The sequence below is a fragment of the Colossoma macropomum genome, unplaced genomic scaffold (assembly GCF_904425465.1).
Source record: "Colossoma macropomum unplaced genomic scaffold, Colossoma_macropomum, whole genome shotgun sequence".
Classification (NCBI taxonomy): Eukaryota; Metazoa; Chordata; class Actinopteri; order Characiformes; family Serrasalmidae; genus Colossoma; species Colossoma macropomum.
In genome coordinates, this window is record NW_023494803.1 from 39302711 (window position 1) to 39327264 (window position 24554).

Consider the following 24554-nt stretch of genomic DNA (forward strand, 5'->3'; position numbering starts at 1 on the left):
AGGCCAAGTGGACGAGGGCTTGGTATTGAAATGGGGGGCTTGACTGATGTGAATGTCTGCTATGATTGGCTTATAACTCAGGTCTGATTTGGGTGAGCCAGGCATTACACTTTTCCCGGCGATTCATCCAAACACCCAGACAAACTAGACTGGAGCTTCTGAGGTCATTCAGGATGCTCACAGCACACAGTGAAAAAAATTCTCATTTGCATATCACAGCCTCTGTGATATCAGTATAATCTTAACCCCCTCAATGGCCAGTTTTATTACACACTTCTATAAGAATAGCTCAGCTAGTTCACATTGAAGTCCCTGTACACTGTCAGAAATAAAGGCTCTATGCAGGTACATTTTTCATTCATCAAGGTACAAACAACTTAAATGTTCCCTCAAAGGTACAACAGTGGATTTAAGGTTCAGCTGTGAACCTTAAATAGGTTTTTCCAGGTGAAAATTTTCGTATTTGTACCTTTTCATAACCGAATGTTTTAAAACAGAACAGTAAAATAAAAGCCTGGAGACGAGACGGGGTGTGTGGAGTCAGTACAGCTTAGAGCATATCATTTCAGTGGATTATGGTACAGTTGTGTTCCCTGACTAAAGGTACTGAGATGTACCCTTGAGGGTCCCACCCCAGTGACAATAGGGGTACTGCACCAGTGACAGTTTACTACCTTTATTTCTGAGAGTGTAGTTACTGGATAATAAGCCTTAGCATGTAATAAGCCTGATATTTTAAGTGGGTTAAAAAAAGGTTCTTTAAGGATTCTTTATTAAAGACAACGATTCTATATAGAACCATGAATGCTCAAAGAACCATTTGCATTCTTAAAGCGTTCTTTGCAGATGAAACGGTTCTTCAGATTGATGGAGAATAAGCTGTGTATGGTTATATATCGAACCAAAAAAGGGTTCCTCCATTGTAATAAGCTTGACATCATAACAACAGAAGAACCCCTTTTGATGGTGCTACTTAGAACCCTTTTCAAAAAGGTTCTGTATAGAACCATGTAAAACACATCCTCCGTTAATCTGAAGAACGATTTGACCATGCAAAGAACCATTTAACAATAACCATCAACAATATATTGTAGCCCTAGTAGTTACCAAATAACACATATAGTAGTTACTGAATAATAAATCTTAAGATGAATAATTAAATAATAAGCCTGCAGCTTAAAGGAACGCAATTTTCAACCTAATCGCTATTAGTTGCATCTGTTGCATGTAGTCAATGGACAGAAATTTTCCTGGAAAAACTGTTTGGGAGCCAATGAGCAGAAAGCAAATACCCATTGACTTCTGATATAAGTATAACCAGTATATCGCTGCTGTCGGAACAAAACCTTGTATGTCCAAAATGGTAACTTTACAGGAGAAGGAAAAAACCTACTGTACTTTCAATGTAAGTCAATGGAACCAGAATGTTTTTCCAAGTCATTTTGGGCCATTTCTTTTGGTCCATTCATCATGAAATTTACACATGATGTAAAGGGCAACAGGCATTTTCAAATCATCTCAAAAACTGAAAAACGACAAAAATGGAGATACAAGGTTTTGTTCCCACAGCAGCGACATATTTTTATAATACAATGATGCTGCAGATGCAGCAGATAGAGACTAGGATAAAAAAGCTGCAGCATTGCTTTAAAGAGTTAATGCCTTGTATTCACAGCCTTACCGAGCGAGACTCTGGCCGGCACAGCCCTGCGGTCGATCCAGAAGGAAACCCAGGACAGCATGACCATCAGTGTGGCTGGAAAGTAGGTTTGCAGTAGGAAGAAGAAGATGTGGCGTCTCAGAGTGAAGTTAATATACAGGCGGTTATACCAGCCTGAGGAGAGAGAACAAACACACAGATCAGATCAAAGCAAACAGTCACACACACACACTCAATCTGTTACACACAGACTCAATCTGTTATACACACAGGCTCAATCTGTTACACACACACTCAGTCTCTGCCCACACAGAAGCGGAAAGTGAAAATTCATTTTTTCTTCATTTCTGCATGATTAAATGGTTAATATGTAAACAGAGTCGTTCAGAGTGGTTTGGTGTGAAATGCTCTGTTCTAGAGACACTTACCGAGTGAGAACTGTTCACAGTGGTGGTGATAGGAACCAGACGTCCACCTCTAAAAGCTCCCTCACAGAAAGTTACTACATGAAATGGTTATGAATTCACTGCCTGATGCCTGAAACATTGTTTTGTATGATAGTTTTGAGAAGGTTTTGGTCCTAAAACATATATTTTTTTATTTTTTCATGGCTGAGAAGTACATGCAGGGCGTTGTAAGACAAATATAAAGATCTTTTTTCAGATTTACCACTATTTTACCATCATAAACATTATATAAATATTACATATATAAATAATTGACATAAACTCTCAGAAGACAGATGTAGGTTTACTAGAGTATTTGGATAGTTTCTCTACAATGAACCGTTTCACATCAAACCACTCTGAATGTCTTTGTTTATGTATTTAACACTACTATTCAAAAGAAAATGCTTGTCATATTAATATAAATGATGGAAATATTATAAATATTTTAGACAATTTTAAATCGTAAATATGCCAAGTTTTATAGGAAACAACGAGTACAACAACTAGTTTAAGGGAATATTACAGCGTGCTTTCAACATAATTTCTATGTATCTATTTATTCAGTAGTGCACAGTTTGTATTTATTTCTTTAACATATTGGAAAAAAATAAAATACAAAATGTGCCATAACTTATGGACAGGCCACATTTTATGTTTTAATTTTTTTTCAGTGTGTTTAATTCAGCAAATAAACAGTATTGGTGCATTAAAATGTGCAGAAGTATGTTCTCTGTATGTTCTCTGTATTTGTATGTGTTGACTAATTCACACTCAGAAAATCAACAAAACATGTCATTTGAGCATGGGTTACCAAACTTTTGCATACAACTGTATATCTAGTCACAAATTTTTGTAAAATAACTTTATATAAGAGTTTCTGCTAAATAATGTAAAATATACACATAAAATAATGTAAAACATTAAACTAATTAATGCATTAACATAATTTAAAATATCGGTGTCAACCACAATAAAGTATCATCGATTATCGTATCGGGCCCAGAAATTCCATATCGGTGCATCTGTAGCACTTTTACTGTTACTCATGTGCAGAAGTCTTGTACTTTGCCCATGTCTGTCGTACCTGTGCTGCTGTAGAAAGCCAGACGAGAGGTAGTGTGAAACTTCTGGATGAGAAACTGCGAGAGGGAGATCCTGTCGTCCGTGCTCAGAGACTCGTCCCCGCTCTTCCAGTACAGCATCAGATCCTCATCTGTGTAGGCATCTGAAAAACAGCACTCAGCTTCAGCAAAAAGACTGAATATCTACTCACTGAATAAACATAACAGACTTATAATTTACAGCAGTGGCTCTTAGTGGTCCAGGACCCCCTTGGAGCTGATGCAAGGGAGGCTTTGTTATTAATAATGGCGATTACAATAAATAATTCGAGGTTTTAATCAATCTAATATTAACTAGTCAAAGTCCTAGTGATGTCTTTTCTATCCTAAACCATTTTGAATACATGTTAACCCACTCACACTGCAAAATTCAAACACGTGGACTAAGAGCTGACAGCTTGTGTGGATGTTTCCTTCCTTGTAAAATTCATAAGCAGATGAAAGTGGTTATACATATGTAGGAGGTTTTTGGACCAGCGTGTGTGTGAAGAGGTTCTTGAATAGCTGGACCTGCCTGCGGCCAGTGAAGTGAATACATATTGTGTAGGTCAGTAAAAAAACTCACAGCTCTCCAGCTCCAGAGAACAGGTTTGAGAGTCCAGAGGAAATCGGCTGAAGTCCATGTTACAAGCGGCTGTAACCGTCACCCTGGCAACAGGAAACACACGATACACATAAAGAGGTTACAGCTAACTCACTGAACTCAAAGATATATGTATTATGGTTATCATGGTCAATTATATTAGTAATCTACTGATTATTTAGATGATTCACTGAGTAATCAGAGTATATTAAAAAGGCCAGACAATAAAAATAGACGTCAGGGAGGAACAACAAACCACGCAGAGCCTTTCAAAGATTAGAGAATACTTCAGAAGCCTTGAAGACTACTACAAAAGAACCACTCTAGGTTCCCTATTGAACCTTGCTTGAAAATGAGATGTGAATGAGATGAAGGTTTAAAGGACCTTCATATAATGTATAGGTTCTATTCCCATTAAAGGGTTCTTTCTAGATCCTTTACATTATGTGGAGTTTGAAGTTCTTCACACATCTCATTTTCAAATGTGGTTCTTTGGAGAAACCAAAAAGCTTTGCTCAAAAAGAACCCTGTGGCACCTTTATTAAGAGTGTAGACTGTTTATATTTTTCTAATATATAAAATGGACGGCTCTAAAGAACCCATAGAATAGAGAGAAAGGTTATTTAGGGAACCAAAAGTGGTTCTTCTATGATTCTATGATATTAATCAAAAAACCCTTTTAAAAGTGTAGAATTATTATATTTTTTTAATATAAGAATTAAACACTGATCTGCCATAACATTAAATCACCTCCTCGTTTCTACGCTCATTGTCCATTTTATCAGCTCCACTTACTATATAGGTCTGTGTCTGATCCACTCATACCAGCGCAACTAACACACCACCACCACGTCAGTGTCACTGTAGCGCTGAGAATGACCCACCACCCAAATAGTACCTGCTCTGTGGGTGGTCTTGTGGGGGTCCTGACCATTGAAGAACAGGGTAAAAAAGTATGCATAGAAACAGATGGACTACAGTCTGTAATTGTAGAACTACAAAGTGCTCCTATATAGTAAGTGGAGCTGATGAAATGGACATGAGTGTAGAAACAAGGATTTTAACGTTATGGCTGATTTGTGTACATTTTTGTGGTTTTTCAGTTTTTGATATAATTTGAAAATACCTGTTGCTCTTTACATTGTGTGTGAATTTCATGATGAATGGACCAAAAGAAACGGCCCAAAATGACTTGGAAAGACGTCTGGTTCCATTGAGTTACATTAAAAGTAAAGTAAGTTTTTTTCCTTTTCCTGTAAAGTTACCATTTTGGAGATACAAGGTTTTCTTCCAACAACAGCGATATATATATGTGCATGTCTGTGTGTAAAATATTAATAATAAATATTAATTTAAAAATAGATGCCTCTGAAGAACCATTATTCCAAAGTTCTTTAAGGAGCCAAAAGTGGTTTTCCCTATGGCACTGCACAAATAACTCTTTTTGCCAACTTTACTTTAGGAGTGTAAAAGGGTAAAAAATGCATATAAATGAGAAAGTTGATCAGTCCCTTTTTGGCCAGTTGCCAGCTAATCATTGCCAATTCTTTGAGATGGTAACTTTTAATCAATGACATTTTTTAAACAGTGTAATCGTGACAGTCCCAATACGCACATGTTCAAAGCACACGTCCCCGAGGTGTCGATTCTAATTGACGTAAAGGGATGCAATGAAGGGTAAAGTGAGATAAAGGGCAGGAGAGGCGAACAGCCCATGCATTATTCATCAAACTGCGACCGGTGCCTGTTTTTCTCCTGCTCTGTTCTGTGGGAGAAGCCGTTAGCTAGTCCCACAGTCAGCGCTGTCCGGTTCTTATCAGACAGCACAACTAAAGTAGGCCAGGCCCATCAATAATGACACTCCCCCTGCAGCAAGTACAGCCAGCCTGAAATTTGACTTTGAACTTAGCGCTACCCCTCAACGCTACAGCTGCGCACTCAGGTAGCTCGGCCTAATTCTTCCCTCGCATCATCAACACAGGCACGACAACAACATCACAGGCCGCCAGCGCTTCTTTCTAATTTTAATGCAACAGCAGTATGCAAATGTAATATAACCAAACCGCTGCAGGACACGCCTCGCCTTTTTACAAGCAGAAAACGTCCCAGAACAATTAATAGATGCCGTAGCTGCAAGCCTAGTGTGAGGGTCGCTACACGACCTTCAGGTCAGCATCAGTGTACCTACATATAGTTTTATAAATCAGGTCAGCAAATTAGGTCCCATAATGTAAAGCAGAATTACTGTTTGACCTCTAAATTCATCCCTTTTGCACTGAACCCACAGCTGCAGTACACTAACCTGAATATGAAATACTATAATTAGCATAATTACATAATCACTCAGCATACACTCACAGGCTCTTTTAGACTTTTCTCTCTATTCTATTCTATTCTATTCTATTCTATTCTATTCATTCTTATTGTCATATGTTCTCTTGAATATTTCATCCCCTTGGAATTATAAGGTTCTGTCTGTGTTCTGAGCAGTTTTGAGATATTGAGCTTCTTTTTGAGGTTTTGCCTTTCAAATAGCAAAACTGATGTGGAACAAGAAACATGAAAATGACGGAAACCCTAAATTTATTTTAAATGTACAACATCAAAAACCTATCAAATTTGTAAATTAGTTTTTTGGAAGAGGTGAAATACAGATAGAACCTTCTAATCCTAAGAACCCACCTTCTGCTTGGAGTTATAAGGTTGTATCTGGCAAAACATGAAAAGAAGCGACGATTTTCAAGGAACACAAACAGTTTACTTGTAATGTGTTCATTAAACACAGAATTAGAGTTGTAATAGAGTGTCTATGTGTATCAGAAAGTTCAATTTAATGCATTCTATGACATTTGTATTATTTATTTATTTTATATGATATTTAATTCTTGTTTTAGGACAGATTATTATTTTCATTTCCAAAAAAGAATTGCAGATTAAATATGAAGGTCAGTGCTAAATATTTTGTCCAGTGCAGAGGTCAAGTTGAGGTACAAACCATTAGTTTGAGTTTCCTCTAGCTTAAGACAGGAGCTACTGTCCCAGCAAGTAAGTGTAGCAGGTGAGTCTAAAGGCTGTGTGAGGTTTTGTTTTGTATCAGAAACTGTGGCTCTAATGAGCCAAAATTTTGGGAGAAAGAAGAAAAAGCAGAGATGGATGAATGAATGAAATTAATGTTTATGCTGTAATTAAGACCCCATCAATTCAAACATATGCTATTGAATTATCTAAATATTATTATTATTTAAGATAATAAAACTTTTTTAAAGACGTGTAAGAAGACAGACAGAGTTTCAGCAACATGTTTTCATGTTTCATAAAGCTTTAAAAACTATTCCTGCAGTCACCGAGCAGAGCAGCGACGTGACGAAGAAGCAGAACCTGACTGGTCCTCTTGTGTGTATTTGAAGTGCTGACTGGCTCACAGATAGAACCTTATAGAACTAAGTTAGAGTTTGAGTTTGGAAATAGAACCTTGTTGTTTTCTGGATAAAGAGTCCAAAAATGCATAAAAACACCTCACATAATGTTAAGAAGTCACAGAATAAGAATATGTGAAAACTCAATTTTGCCAAAAATGTCAGATAAATCCTTATAATTTCAAAGGGGCGATTTGTCTGGTCTGTTTACTGTGTTACACGTCACACATTTGCATGCTAAAGTTTGAAGAAGCCCTGTTTAAATTACACATTTTATAGTGAAAATAAGTAAACACATCCTCTGCAAAGAACACACTTAACTATGTTGCTTTATTGCACATTTATTTGCACAGCTTCTATTTTATTATTATTATATTGGGGATAAAATAAGCTTAAAATATAAAATGTGCCATAACGTCGGCACATTTTGTTAAATGGTTAAAACAGACAAATGCACAGCAATTGTGCAATAAAATGTGCAGAAGTGTGTTTTCTCTGGAGGATGTGTTCACTTATTTTCACAAATCAACAAAAAGTGTCGCATATGGTGCACTCAAGATAAGTTTGTCTTGATATGAATTGATTCACACATAAACAAATTATAATAACAAACACAAAGCAAGCCTGGCACAATCATAACATCTAATTCTCTTTCTTTGTTTATATTTAACTATTAATGTACAGCCTAATGTGTCTTTCACGTCTTAGCAGTCGGGCTGAACGATTTTGGGGAAAATACCTTATTGCTATTTTGATGACCAACACTGTGACCGCAATTTAAAATGGGATTATTTCTTTATATTTATGGCTTTATATTTTACCAAATTTCTGCATAACTAAATATTTAAGACCAAGTTCATTCAGAGTGGTTTGGTGTGAAATGCCCCATTGTAGAGAAACTTACTTACGCTATTAAAACAGATGCATAAATAGAAGAAGTAAAGATATATAATAAAATATACCAAAACAACAGAGTCAGAACTGTTCACAGTGGTGGTGATAGGAACCAGACGTCCACCTCTAAAAGCTCTCTCACAGAAAGTTACTACATGAAATGGTTATGAATACTACACTGATGTCTGAGACTTTGTTTTATATTTATTTTGAGATAAGATTTTGGCCTAAAATGTTTTTTTTTAATGTGTTACTTGCAGAAAGGTGTAATCATTGTGTTATGGGGCAAAATAGTCCCAGATGTAAACTTTTTCAGATTTATCACTATTTTACCAGCATTAGAAGAAGATATGTGTAGGTTCACTGGTGGTTTCGCACTGTAGCCCCCCACTATAAAGAAATGAATGCACCATTTCATGTCAAACCACACTGATGTAACATTGAAGGTGAAGAGGCTGGATGCAAGAGCTAGTTGCTTTTATTTAAATCAGACTTAAGAGAGTCCAGAAGCTCAGTAGCAAAGGTACATAAGATAAATCCAAGGTGACACAAAACTAAGGACAGAAAACAGAACTAAGAACTAAAACAGAACTAAACCAGAGAAACAGACAACAGCAAAAGGAACTGAGCACAGGGGTATAAATACACTGAGGGGAAACAAGAAACACCTGAGACTAATAAGAGGGTGGGGCTACAGACTAACGGCAGGTGGAGCAGATGACGAGGGGGCAGGACCAGGGAGGAGACAGACCAAAACAACAACAAAGGCACATGGCACAAGAAAACAGAGGCACATGGCAGACAAACAAAAACACATGGCGCTGGGAAACCAAGAAAACCAAACAAACAAAAGGCAAAAAACGGCACAACAGTTACAGTTGAATGACTGTTTACATTGTTTGATTACATCAAATTTTGAAAAAGCAATGTAATTCCCCTTTAAGTGTTAATCCTAAATTATATGCTTAAGCAGCCAACTTTGTAAGTGCTGAAACTTAAAAGCGTATGGTCTAAAATTCAATTCACAGTTCAAATCTTATGACACTCACTTAAGATAAACGGAAAACCTACGGCCAAAATTCACTTAAGATGTTTTATTCAACTGACCACAGGCCTGTTATTTTCACCAAGAAGACCGGAAAATCTGGCCTGAGGCTTAAACACTGAACACAGAGCACTAGACTTGACTGACTGTTAGCTGTGGTTATGATGTCACAGCACATGGGTGTTTGGTTGCTTATGACTGGTCTATCTCATATATAGGCAGCTCACAAGCTTCATGTTATGAAGTTAAATTTTCATAGTTAACGAACATCAAATAAACAAACGTCGCTCAGCGCCGCCCTCTAAAGGCGTCGTTAACAACCATCAAATAAACAAATGTCACTCACCGCTGCCCTCTAAAGGCGTCGTTAACCACCATCAAATAAACAAATGTCGCTCAGCGCCGCCCTCTAAAGGCATCATTAACAAACATCAAATAAACAAACGTCGCTCACCGCCGCCCTCTAAAGGTGTTGTTAACAAACATCAAATAAACAAACATTACTCGCCGCCGCCCTCTAAAGGCGTCGTTAACAAACATCAAATAAACAAACATCGCTCAGCGCCGCAATCTAAAGGTGTTATTAGCAATTAACCATTGACTCCTATTCAAAGTTAAGAAGGTTTTTTCATTTCTCCGGTAATGTTATCTTTTTGGAGATAAGGTTTTGTCCCAAAAGCAACAATATATTTAGTATGTAGGTTTAATTAACAGGGTATTACAAAAAAATAAAAACAGTGTAAAATGACTGTAACAGATTCAATGTGCGAAGTTTCACATATATTGTCTGACAGTGAACACAGAAAGTTTCAGCAGCATAATAAATCATTTGAACGTATAAATACATGCTTTCTCACCTCAGGCTGTAGAGAACATGGCCATCCGGGTAGACCCTCAGCATGATGTTCTCTGTGGTGGTGTCATGGATGAAGGATCTCTTTGAGTGCACAAAAAACACGTCAGGTACCCAGATCTTCTTCACCAAACGGCCGTCGAAGGTCATGCTTTTGTTTGTGGTGCTGGCAAAGGACAGACGCTCGTCCTTCCAGTAGTGTCTAAGGTATAAGGTCATGGTGAAGTCCTACACAATGAGAGCAGCAACCTTTACAATGTGAATTCACTCACAAATCCACACATCATAGTTCACACCAGGGCTGCACGACATGGACACAATACTTGATTACAGCAATAATCAAGAAATCTCCCGATAATTTTAATGATTAATCGAGTAATCAGAGTTGTCAAAAAGGCAAAATAAGTAAATGGAGTTAGCTTAACAATAGCAAACCATGCATAAAGTATTAAAACACCATATGGCATATAAGTGCATATAAATGGGTGTGTTTATCAGACTGTCTCCTACTGTAAGAGAGAACAGTAGGAGAATTTAAAACATAAATTATCATCATGTAAATGACCAACTATTCATCGCTGACTCATTGAGAAGAAGGTAAATTTTAATTATTTTTTTTATAAAAATTGAGTAACTGAGTAATTGTGACAGTATATATAAAACATATTAAAGGGGAATTCCACCAATTTTCCAAAACATCTTTAGAAGTCAATAGTTAGGATATCAGTCATTCAGAGTGGTTTGATGTGAAATGGTTAATTGTAGAGAAATTTACTGTCTCAGATGTCTTTATAGTGGTAGTGATAAAAAATGGCCATTTTTTTACCATCTGAAATGACTAGTGAACCTACACCACAGTGAATTTACACCAAATGTTAATTCTGTCCTTTCAACAAAAATCCAACCACTTTGGGAGCCACAGCATTTTATGCCCATTTTAAAATCTTGGCTGTAAATATGTCTCAGTCTGTGCTGATGTACTAGTTTAGGCTAAAAGTATAATCTAAACAAAAACGCAGACTTACTTGGCTCTGGTTTAAGCTTTAGCTCAGCTATAGCTGCTTTTTCTCGCATCTCCAGCAGGAAAGTTTTCCTCAAAAACAAAATAGTTTCTTGTAAAATGTCTCAATGTTTGACTTTTTACGAGGCTGAAGTCGCTTCTCATTCGCCAGTTTCTTGTTCAAATTCTCCCGTTCCACCTTAAATGGTGCCTGAGGCGCCAGAATGTAACTGCGGCACCATTTAAGGTGGAGCGGGAAAATGTGAATAAGAAACTGGCGAATGAGAAACTGACTTCAGCTTTGTGACTTTTTAGTGTTTGATAGTTTCTCGTTGCAGATTAAACGTATCAGGAAACCAGTTGGAGTGATTATAAATGCAAGTAAGTTCATTCGTCTCCAAATTATCGATGTCCATCTTAAATCTTTCTCTTTGCCTGTTTCGTTAGCTACTAGCTAGGCTAGATTCGTATCTGCATTGCTATGGTCTGCGGTCTGCGTGCTGATATTCAGGGTTAAAGGGTGAATTAGCAGTTATACAATAACTCCAATGTTTGACGCCATTTGTTGTTAAACTGTGTTGAACGATCAGCAGAGCTTTATTTTACTGTAAAGGAGGATTATTTTATTTTTACCTACTAATCTAATTCTGCTGTTTAGCCACAACAGGGCAGTAAAAGAGCCGCATGCAGCTCCAGATCCGCATGTTTCCGACCCCTGACCTACACGTTTCTTGAATACTGAATATTGAATATTTTGCTGAATATTTTGCTTTACAGTGCCTACATGAGCCTTTGTTCCATAAATGCATTAAAAATCAATTTAAATTCAAAATCTTGTCTCAGAACTTTCATAAAACAGTGTCTCAGACATCAGGCAGTGAATTCATAACCATTTCATGTAGTAACTTTCTGTAAGGGAGCTTTGAGAGGTGGACGTCTGGTTCCTATCACCACCACTGTGAACAGTTCTGACTCTGTAAGTTTCTCTAGAACAGAGCGTTTCACACCAAACCACTCTGAATGACTCTGTTTACATCTAAACCACTTAATTATACAGAGATTTTGAACAATCTGTGGAATTCCCTTTTAAAAAATTGCATTGGTGAATTAATTGTGTGACATTAAAAACTGGTCTGCTTTAGTTTGGCCAAAATAATTTACATTTATTTGATTGAACGTATACCTTGATTGATCAAAACAACCCTAGAAACTCATCTAGAGCTACGATTGGTCAGAATGCTCTCAGCACATATTATGATCTTGACTGGTTAGAGGGCTCATTTGCATGTTGTAGCAATAATATTATTGCAAAAGCCAGCATAATGATGACAATTAACAAACAATTGTGCAGCCCTAGACAGTGAAAGCACACGACAAACAACAAGTTAACAATCCTTGCAGATGAATATGTCATCTTTTTAGAGAAGCTTTGGACAGAGGTCAGACAGTATATGTAACACTTGATCCTCCACACTTACTCAACTCAAAATCACTAAAGCAGATAAACCCCCTATTCTTCAATGACGTTATGTAACCATAAACATTCAGAGTGGCCTGTAATTATGTACGATGAAAGATGGCGCTTCAGTGTCTTTGTTACATCACACGCAGAGGCTTCATCCAAAAATAAAAATGCATAGGCAGCACGGGTGTCATATATCGTTAATGTTTTGGGTAAACAGCACAGCGGAATTCCTCACACATCCTCAAAGCACTGTCATCAAACAAACAGTCTCCCGCCTTTGAAACATCTGCCTGATGCTTGCACTATTTACTACGCAATCCAATGCAACAAGAAGGCAACAAGCAACAGAATATTAAACGTGATCGTAATAAAATAAAAAAAAGATGTAAATGACATCAGTAATGAGGTACATGTAATATTCAAAAAGACGCCTGAGCGCTCGCCAGATCAGTGCAGTGGTGAGTTTAATGATACTGAAAGTAAAAAAGGGTTTGACCTACCATGTCTACTTCTGAGATACTGTCCAAGCTTTCTACCTGCACGTCAACTCCGACTGGAATAGCAGGGCCTGCATGAAACATGAATAAATAAGCAATTAAACATTACAACTGGAGGAACAAATGAAAGTGAAAAATAAACAAATATGAGACAAAATATAGATATTTTATAAGGTTCGTTATGATGTAATGCAATTTTTGCTATTTTACAGTACTGTGCAAAAGGGATTTATTTAGTTTCCAGCCAAAAAAGTATAAGCAGTGGTGGACGAAGTAGACATCATGTACTTGAGTTAAAGTAGAGATACCCAAGGTAAAATATTACTCCAGTAAAAGTAGAAGTTTCTCCCTTTAGACCTCCACTTGAGTAAAAGTACAAAAGTATTTGCCATCAAATGTACTTAAGTATCGAAAGTGAAAGTACTAAAAGATTAATTATGGCTTTAATGTCCTATTATCATTTTTGCAACAAAACTTACTTTATCAACTCATTTTAGGTGAAAATACTCCAGTGTCTCTCTTGTAACACCAGTCTTTTAATAGAATGTCATTAATTAGTGACGCTGATGTCTATTAAAATTATCATAAGCACAAAACACTGAAGGCAAACAATTTCCATTAGGTAGAACTGAGTGGCTCTGAAATAGCTTTTTGCAAACAAGCAAAGTTTCGGTTTAAGATTTATTTGCAACTTAGTTACAATTTTAAGTTTAATAAAAACTTTAAACTCAGATTCACAAATGAGTTTCCTTTACTAAACTGCATCTGTAGGTCTCTGTTCGTAAACATAAACTAGCAAAAACAAATTTACTATAAAATGAAATGTGTTTGTGTAAATTCAGAAAAAAGACACGTCAGTCACAACTGCATATGTGTACATATTTCTATATTGTGGTCTATTTACACAAAGTTAGGTTAGTTCATCATTTATGTTGAATAGACTCTCCCAATATTATACGCTGCTGCACTGACTGAACTTTGGAGGCGTGTCTGCAGATTCTTTGAGGAACTGAAAGTGAGTCTCCTGAGAAGAATGGAAGCTGTAATAAAGGCAAAGTGTGTACACACTGTCAATACTGACAACATTGATATTATATTTAATTGCTGAGGCTTCTGACCAATTTTCTGTTTTTGTTTCTAATGATGTAAAAATAATAACTTGTACTTATTGGCTGTTTTGATTGGAAATGAAATAAAACTAACAGTGGTCTCTGACTCTTGGGCAGCATTGCATCTTGAGTCTTGAGTCTTAGACTTAAGACTGCTGATCTCTAACAAAATAAACCCCTAAAATTACAACACTTCGTACTTCTAAGCTCTTCAGAAAAAAAGCTGAGTCATTTGAGTGTGGGTGTGTCTACAGCAGAGGCTCCACCCCTCCCCTCCCCTCTTTACTCTGATAGGTTGTACCTAAATGCGTAGTTATGATCATTGCTGGTGGTTTCCAAAAAAGACGGCACAATCAGAGACTCTCTTAGGAGAACGAGGGGCTCGTCCACCTTATTCCTGCACCCCATGATGGTTTAAGTAACTTCTGGACAGAATCTCCAGTGAAGCATACATAGACATTGAATGCTTATAACATCCTAACATGCTTGAGATGTGGGAATAAATCAACATGTCAATAATCTTTATTGTATTGACGCTCAAATATTTGTGTGAAAGTGTTTGTAGCCTAGTTGATCTGTCAACAGAAACCTGAACCTGCAGGAGAGAAGCACTTTAATCAGAGGCTCCTATTTATAACCGACACTGATCACTCACACCAATAAAGTCATTTCTATTAAACCTTTTACATGTGTTTACAGTGAGAGTCAGGTACAGGCAGAAAACCATAAAGCAGTGCTGTTACACAGCAGTGTCTAATGGAGAAATCTGTTTTCCAAACCAGAACTTTGAAAATGCTCTTCATACATTCTATGTTAGCATCAAGCTAGAAGGGTTGGCTTTGTGCTATACGAAATTTTTTCAGCTGTAGTTTAAATACGGACATTTTTAGCTTGTAAGAGGCATGTAAATCACATTCCGTACTTTGTTTGTCTCAGTTTTTAAGCAATGCTTTTTTAAAGGCTTGAATTTGAAGTCTAGGCATGGTGGCGCTGTGGGTAGCGCTGATGCCTCACAGCAAGAAGGGCCTGGGTTCGATTCCCGACCGGGGTACTTTCTGTGCGGAGTTTGCATGTTCTCCCCGTGTCTGCGTGGGTTTCCTCCCACAGCCCAAAGACATGCAGTCAGGCCAATTGCAAATGTTGAATTGCTCCTAGGTGTGAATGTGTGTGTGATTGCATAAGTATGTCTGTCTGTCTGCCCTGCGATGGACTGGTGACCTGTCCAGGGTGTATATTGCATAAGTATGTCTCCCTTTTGCCCAAAGACAGCTGGGATAGGGCTCCAGCACCCCACTGCGACCCAGAAGGATAAGCGGTTTAGATTATGTATGTATATTATTGTACTTTTAGCCTTTTAGCTGGTTAGCTTTCTGTTGACCTGCTCAGTCTAATCTAATGAGGGCAGAATCCAGGTAAGGATAGTATGAAGTATACACCTGTTAAAGAGAGTCTGCTAGGAGCAAACAGTTTCACTGGCAGTTCGTCATCTGGTTGCATTTAATAGGCTCAGATTTCAACTCTAACCGCTCAGCTTTTTAAGGAGTCATTAGAAAGCCAGAGTCTCATGTCTGCTGAAGCTCTGCGCTTATTAAGCTCGTAATTTTCCTTATTCTTATAATTCTTAGTATTGTAAATTATTATTATTATTTTTTTTTATGCTGCTGATGAATGATGACATAAAAAAACGGAAAATGTTTTAGAGGTGGGGCAAAAGGCGATACATTTTTTTGGAAGATTATGGGAAAAATTTAGGCCTGGCTTGAACAGCATTTTACAAGATTAGACTATTGGTAGGTATTTACGAACGAGCACTCAAACAGTCATTTTCAAAAGCACCCTTAAATATATGGTTAATGATAAAACTAAATATTTATTAAAGATGGAGTTATGGGATAACTGAAGGTTTGGGGGAAGATACGTGCTTGACACCACTTCTCTTTCCAGTCTAGCACCTTATATATTCGCATCCTTACCTTTTGCTCCCTGTGACGAATTTCTCACAATCCCAACCACAGTCCCACAACAGTCCTACCACAGTTAAAAGGTGGGTCTGGCCTTCTAGCTACAGACAGAAGCCATGCAGAACGCCAGCCCAGGTTCTCAGAGTTCTCCCTCCTCCCTCAGTCAGTCTTCCCTCATACTATCCCCACATGTTAATCTTTTTAACTCCTTGGAACCACCAGTGGTTCCAAAACGCACTTCGTCATATTCTTTACTTCATAACTTTCATATTTTATAAGCTTCATTCAAATGGTGGGTGTCATATGAGAGCTGTAACTGTCTTCTTTCCAGTCAAATAGATGTGTAATGTAAATTTAAAACTTTGTAATAAAAGAAGCTGAACTCACAACTTTTTTTTCTACTGAAAGTCGACCCATTTTTCCACAAATCTGAGCTAAAAACTCAGATGGCGTCTCTTCAGTAAAAATTATTTTTATAAAAAAAATTTCAAAGACCATCTAAGATTTTTGGCTTTCAGCAGTAAATTGTAAGCATATAGCAATATGTGTATGATCATAAACACATGTTCTGTTAATTTGAGGGGAACTTTTACAAAAAAAAACACAAATTTACATTTATTTCATGCAGTTACTGAATAATTTGCCTTACGATTTGGGCATGTAAATTCAGATGAAAAACCAAAATATACCCACAAGCACGGTGTTTGTAAGGGTGTAAGTGTGTCTGTTACTGCAGTTTAAAACATATTCAGCGGGCAGCAACAGTGTCTAAACAGTCAAGCTGAAGCTCAGCTGCATGTTGCTAGTGACAGAATCTGTGACTGATGGCTCATCTTTGAAATATAGTTTTTTGAGTCCCTTCTATCGCTTGTATATTGTTTCATTTTATCTGCCTAGTTTGCTCTTTTTGTCATGGAAAGCAGCTCAGAGAGCAACATGCAGGCCGAATTGGGCTCAGTCACAGCCAGGTTGAGTTCCCTCATGCAGCTCTTGGTCCACAGCCTAAAAAGTCAAAGGCTAGAGTGGCAACAGGTAACTTCGAACACCGCCACCCCCCCGCCCCCACAGACTCATCCGCCACTCATCTGTCTGAGAGCTACCACTGTTCTCCTCCTTCAGCACTGCCAAACCTCTCACAACAAACAGTACTGAGATGAGCAAATATCAAATGATCAGCCTTGTTGTAGCTCCATGGCTCTCACTGCGCATCTACACTGAGCATTTTTCTTACTGCAGAATATTTCAAAGTGTTCCCATGATTTCTTATGCATCTGATCTCTGTCAGCTTAAATGGCCAGTGGAAAAAAGGGAGGCTTCTGAATATTAAATAGAGAATTAAATGTCAATGTAATGAATGAATACCCAAGCATTCAAATTATTCAGGCCAGCCCTACGAGAGTTTTCTCTTTTACATGATAAGATATGATGAATCGTGCTTAACATGCTCAAGGACATGAACTGACAAGGTAAAAAATATCAATTTCTGTCAACATTTCAATACCGTATTGAAGTCATTACACTCTTACATGGCACCAACGTTGATTAAATTGTGTATGATATGCATTAAATTAACGTTACGTAACATTTCATTAACCCACAAAGTGTGTGGTTTTACATTGACTTATTTGCATTGATTGATTATTGACTTTTTGCGCTCCAGCTAAACGCCACTCATATCCACCTTCTCCACAAGTGGCTGCTTGTATATCTAGGCTACTGATAAAGTCTGCCCGGGCCATAATTAGGAAGAGAAAATTTGGTGAATATCATTAAACGTCTCTTCGCACTAGAGCGTGGGTCTGTGCTTTTTCAGATGTGTACACAGAGGGTTCTTGGCGGTTCCATTGACATCTGAGGGATTTTGAACAAGTGCCGGCTCTCCAGGGACGGGCCCTGTTCACAGAGCACTCGGCTGGAACTGCAGCTTTGATATCTTACACGGCACTTCTCTCGTTAGGCCTTTTGTATGAAACATAAACCCTTGCTTTCTCTGGGATTAGGATAACAGCGCTATCTGTCACTCAAAAGCTCAGACTGCTGGGTAAATGGTGCAGGTTAGCGTGTGTGCATATGGACACGGATGATGGAGGAATGCTGGAAAGACTCAAAAACGAGTAGCGTTTTTCGCAGTGGCCTCTCCGTAATCTGACCGGATTATTGCAGACAGTAAACTGTAGATTAAACCGGATGCTTAAAAAGATGCTAACACTAATAGACACTTCCTATTATTTGCATTTAGCAAGCAAGCGCTTATCAGTCAAAAAGGAACACTGTTAGCATTGAAATGCCTTTGGATCATCTGCTACCCAGCAATTAAGTCAAAGTGAGATATCGAACCCTTCATTTTATGGCGATAAGTTATGTAATCCTGAAATTCATTAGCATTTGAGCTAAGCAGGCAACCACTCCACACACGGGCGCTAGTCAATTTCCATGTCATGTGCCACCAAGGCTTGATATCAGATGAATCAGGCTAAATAGGAACACAGCTCCTAGGTGAAATCGATGCAGCCAAACTAATCAACCCCCCGCTGCTAGGCTGTGTCTGAAACCGTCTGAGCTGACCTTGGGTGGAAATGGCCCATATCTCAGTCCAGCCATAATCTGAAGTCATCCGGATATGTAGGGAATCAATGGTGATGATGTACAGCAGTATGGAGGGGGAAGCTAACACAGTTTTACTATGCATACAGGAGAAGTGTTTAGGCCTCTACTAACCCTTAAAGGTTGAGTTATAAAATTGTTTTGAAAAAGCCAACTTACTCTTCATTTTCCTCTTATTCTAAGGTCAAAAATTGCAAAACTACACTACTCCTAAAACGTTTGCTTGTGCTTTTTTAACTGATTTGACTTACAATGTTCCTACAACGTTTGTTCAAGCATGATTTTTTTTGTAGGAATGAATGGGGGAATGCTTAAAATCCGTAAACTCATCCTGACCCATTAATATTTAATGCTTACACCAGAACCTTTTATTTCATCATAGTAGGTCATAGTAGGACTCTGTAGCCAAATGTTATCACTATCATGCCAATATGATGACAGCATAATAATGGTGGGGCAACACACTAGGATAACACAGCGAGAGCCTAGCAACACCTTAGCAACCACCTAGGAAAGCATAGCAATGGCCTAGCAACACCGTAGCAACCTCCTGGGATACTACAGCAAAACCTTAGCAACTATCTGGAATAGCATAATAATGGCCAAGCAACAGCTTGGCAACCACCTGGATTACTACAGTGATGACCAAGCAACACCTTAGCAACCACCTGGGAAAGCACAGCAATAGCCTGACAACACCTTAGCAACCACCTGGGATACCACATTGATGGCCTAGCAACACCTTAGCAACCACATGGGAAAGCATAGTAAAGGCCTGGCAAGACTTTAGCAACCACCTGTGATACCATAGCAACACCTTAGCAACCACCTGGGAAAGCATAGCAAAGGCCTGGCAAGACTTTAGCAACTACCTGCAATACCAACCACCTGGGATAGCATAATAATGGCCAAGCAACACCTCAGCAACCACCTGGGATATCACAGCAATGGCCTAACAATACCTTAGCAACCACCTGGAAAGCATAGCAACGGCCTAGCAAGACCTTAGCAACCACCTGGGATGCCATAATAACCTAACAACACTTTAACAACCACCTGGGATACCACAGCAACAGCCTAGCAACTCCTTAACAACCACCTAACACCACCAAACAATGCCCTAACAACAAGCTGTGATAATATAGCAAACTTGTAGCAACCCAATTAGGTGATCCAGTGCTCTGCAACTGCTTTAACTTTTTAAAGTTTTTTTTATATACTATTTAACTGTAATTACATAATTCCATTATAATTTTTAGGGAAAGAAAAGTGGTTCATGTGAAGCTACACTGCAAAACATGATGCACTGAATTTACTTCATCGATGCAGTTTTGTCTTTCAGTTCACTTACTTTCAGTAATAACTATGTTGATGTAATATACTTTATTTGTGTTGAAACGATGGACACGTTTGAATCAAGTCCATTCAATCACTTTTTTCAGTGATGCAACTGGGCCTTCCTAAAATTGAACGTGCACCACCTCGTGGCACTCACAGCACACTTACTAGCGAGTGCTCGATCGTCTGAGAGAGAGAGACACCAGTCAGGAGGTTGAGGCATGTGCTAATCCACGCGCCCGGCCGGATGGTCAGTGGAAACCCTGCCAGCTCAATCTCATCACTGGAGCTGTGAGCTACAGTCCAGTATTGCCTCGGCCAACCTCCAGATGGGCAAAAACATCAGTAAGCACTGCTTAAATCTTTAACAGAAAAAAGAGAGGGGCGGAGTTTCTCGGGCGGAGAAGTGATTCCTCCCTCATGATGAGCACGCATACAACTGCATGCCACTACAGTGATCTGACTCAAGCTGGTCAGGATATCTGAATCCTGCAGGTCAGCGCCGACACCTCAGCATGTTAATACAAGAACATGCTGAGAAAAAGCTTTTAGTGAAATGAAAACAATGAGATTAAAGAGCCCATATCAGGGAAAAACTACATTTTTTTGAATAAAAGAGTTTAATTCAGTATGTAAACACTGTTAAAGTGTCAAATCAGTCTATACAGTCCATATATGGGAAATAAACTGCCATTTTTAATTCACTGCTTTTGTGATGTCACAAAAACCAACATTTCCAAATATACATGCCAGTTCAGCCCACAGCTGTTTAGCTATTTAGACTATTCATGCTGACGTTATAAGGAGTGTTTCAGTCCTGATTGCTTTTTGAATGAGACACAGGACAGCCAATCAGAGAAGAGGCCATTTGCATTTGCATGTGTCAGTCTTAAAGGCACAGTAACAAAAATGGCCTGTTTAAAATGGACTTTGCACCAATTTTCCAAGATTTCTGCATAATTCAGCTGTCAATCAGAGCAGTCTGATGTGAAATGCTCTGTTCTATAGATACTTACTGAGTCAGAATTGCTCACAGTGGCGGTGATAGGAACCAGACGTCCACCTCTAAAAGCTCCCTTACAGAGAATTATTACATGAAATGGTTATGAATATGCTGACTGTTGCCTGACATTGCTTTATGATAGATTTGTGAAGGTTTTGACCTAAAATGCAATTTTTAAAATCCATTCATGGCTGAGAGGTACATGCAGGCTGTCATCTGAAAAAATAGCCCCTTAATTAACCCCTTACCAAGTCATGGGCCTGCAGGCAGGCCCAAAGATTTATTACACACTTCTATAAGAAAAGCTCATTTAGTTTGCGCTGAAGTCTCTGTAGATAATGAATAATAAGGCTTAGTATGTAATATGTCTATTTTACCATCATCAGCATTACATATAAAACTACATGTACGTTCACTGGGATTTCTGGGACCCCAGGTTCCTATCACCACTACTGTAAAGAAATTCTTATTTCTCTTCAATGAACCATTTCACACCAAACCACCCCGAATGACACTATTTACATCCTAATTATTGAATTATGAGGATATTTTGAAAAATAGGTGAAAGTCCCTTCCATTTCGTCATGAAGAGAGAGAAGAACGTGAAAATGAATCATGGCTGACATATAAAACCACACAAATCAGTAAAAAATGTAGGAAATGGGCCCTTTAATGCTACGAAAAGTGTATTTGAAATATAAACTCATTTTTTAATCTCTCGTTTCCTTTTTCAGGTTTATTCGGCAATAAAATCCAATTCCTTTAGATAGATAGCTTCCTTTTCCCACCAGTGTCAATAGACAACATTAACATTCTGATAACCTTCCTTGAGCCTAATCTGCGGATAAAAATATATATATAAAAAAAACACAGAGTGGACTTCATGATCTATCTAGCAATGTCCACAAATCCCTCAAGTGTGTAATCCATGACATTATGAAATGCATACTGCCATGTTATGATCCATACAGAGAATGCTCTACTCTCGGTATACGTGAAATGATAGAGGTGCTCCCCTTTTGGAGGATTATCCATAAGCTTAATGCACCATTGGTTATCTGTCTGGGGGATTACGCCCGCACTGCAGCCCCCGCTGCAGCAATTCCCTCTGCTTTCTGATGTAAAAAAACCTCGTCTCCCGCAGCGTGTCACACTTTATACCTGAGCTACATTAATTAGGAGTCTAGCTGGAGAAAAAAAAGGCGGTCCGGCGTGGAGTCTGAGAGCTGCTAAATGATGCATCTCCTCCAAAAGTGGATAAAACCGCCTCAAATCTGGCGGCGGAGAGGCTGCAGTCGACGGATTACATCATATTGTGAACTCCCAGCGCGCTGCCTACAGTAAGACAGCTACGGCAGCGCATCACTGACTGACTTCAGCACATCTGTGAAGTTATTGACAGGTTGAGTTGTGTATGAATGTGCTGGGGCTATTTTAATCCCCATAGCTGCGGCCCCCCGCCGAAAGCAGCGCTATTCCCCACGGTACCCCCTGTCACACTGCAAAACAAGGGGGATCCAAACAAGTAACTTTCATTAGTTACACCATTCTGAGCAAAAAAACAACATCAGAAAAGACTGTTTTTTTCCGCGCTGTGTAGTGTCGGAGTGAGAAGGCATCATTTAAAAAGCAAGAATGTGGAGCTTTCTGAATTAGCAGAAGACGCTTGTCAACGCCGGACCCTCTAACTTTTATGTCAGGCCTTAAGCACATTCTCATTTCAGCCCTTTAATGTCATTGTGGTCCTGCTGCTGCTGCTGCTGTATGACTGGAGGAGCCGCTGCATTAAAATTCTCGTCTTCGCGAGACGAGCCATCTGTGTAAAGATGAAGCAAAAGCCGCGTGAGCTGATTTCCTCTGTGCACTCTGTACGTTTAACATGCCAATCCTAGCAGACTGCCTGCTTATAATACTCAGAACTGTGATTAAAATGCAGTTTAACAGAAGGAGAACCGCTAGTTCTTAGAAACATTCTGCAGCAGCAGAACGGACTTCCAATCTTAAACTGAAAGACAGCCTGTGTCAACAAACGCACGTTCACTTCCAATCACACTCACTCTCATTAAAGTGGAAGAGTGGTACACACACGTGATATTAGTGCTGTAGTAACTGAGAGTTCAGCTCATTATAGCCAAAACGTTTAAGTCCAGAATTACATTATCATTTGGAATCAATTGGCATTTCAGTTTAAGATGTTTTATTCAATATTTCAAGAAGTCAGTAAACAAAAAGTGATTAAAATGATAAAACATGTACTGCAATTATCTATTTACATTCATTTTTTGGCTATTTATCTGATTTGAGATTTGATCGCTATTGAATATGATAATTCTCAATATCAATTACATCACACAGTACTATGCAAATGTCAGAGACCACCCTTTGTTTGTTTAATTTCCAGTCAAAATGGCTTTTAAGTGCAAGTTATTCAATTTTTCAGCTGAAAGTTGTAATCATTTTAACAGAATATTACACAAAAGCTATTAACGAGTAAATATAAGTATTTAACATGTCAATCACTTTCAGTTTTTCAAAGAAATCTGCAGCCACACCTCCAAAGTTCAGTCTTAGAAGTTGGTTTTTCATGTTGCATCTCAAGATCCAAATAATCCCAACTACAAACTTAGACTCATCAGTCCATAAAACCTGCCTGCACATCTCAGATGTCAGTGTTCTAGTGCAAATATTCTTCTTGTCTATTTCCTTTTCGCAGTGAAAGCTTCTTAAAGAAGTAAATAATGATGACTTTCAAAAAATAATAAATAATATACTGCAATTATGTACTTCGTCGCTGCCCAAAGAAAACCATGTAACTCCACTTTTGTCGAATTTTTATTTTTCTGCATCATTTTAACACACCAGCCGTCCTTTACGTTGTATTAAAATTTCATGATGAATGGACTAATAGAAATGCTATAAAATCACTTGGAATAAAATCTCTTTACATTAACTTACATTAAAATGTAAGAGTGTTTTGCCTTCTCCTGTGAAGTTACTATTTTGGAGGTCTGTGTTTTTCTTTGGACAGCGACAATTTACAATGTTTTTTGTCAAGTTATCTGTCGTGAGATTTGATCACTTCAATGTTCTACAGCTTTGTCCATCATTTTGGAATCATCTAGAGCTCCATTCATCATTCTGGACGCATCCAACATTGTTATTCTTATTTTTATCTTCTAAGAGTCCTGCTGATTATTTGAAACTTGTGATGTTGTACAAGACGAGCATTTATAAGCATTTTATATATTCATCCTCATTGGTTTCACATTATTAAACTTTAGTGTACTTGTTTATTTTAGTTATGTGGCATTTCTTGATTCTGTTTACAGAAGAACAGATACACATTTATCAGGAACAAAGCAGCCTGACTTACTCAGGAGTGACCGTCACAGATTTAAAACTATTTTTAGTGTATATATTGAGCACTGAATTATTTCCATGTGAAAAAACCCTCCATACTCGCTTTAAGACCATGATTACATGATGTGTGATGTACTGGACGGGTCACATGTTACACACAGCTTAAATTCAGTTCAACATAGACACACGCCAGCAA

At 38.2% G+C, this 24554-nt stretch overlaps 1 protein-coding gene across 1 annotated transcript in view; it reads right to left on the minus strand.

Moving 5' to 3' along the window:
• gabrr2a (gamma-aminobutyric acid type A receptor subunit rho2a) overlaps positions 1–24554 on the minus strand; it is a 33313-nt gene that overhangs the window by 6891 nt on the left and 1868 nt on the right. Inside the window, exons 2-6 of the mRNA XM_036593279.1 lie at positions 12987–13054; positions 10026–10249; positions 3796–3878; positions 3194–3334; positions 1682–1834 (exon numbers count right to left, since the gene is read on the minus strand). Coding sequence (XP_036449172.1) covers positions 1682–1834; positions 3194–3334; positions 3796–3878; positions 10026–10249; positions 12987–13054 — 669 coding nt within the window. The remainder of the gene's footprint in view (positions 1–1681; positions 1835–3193; positions 3335–3795; positions 3879–10025; positions 10250–12986; positions 13055–24554) is intronic.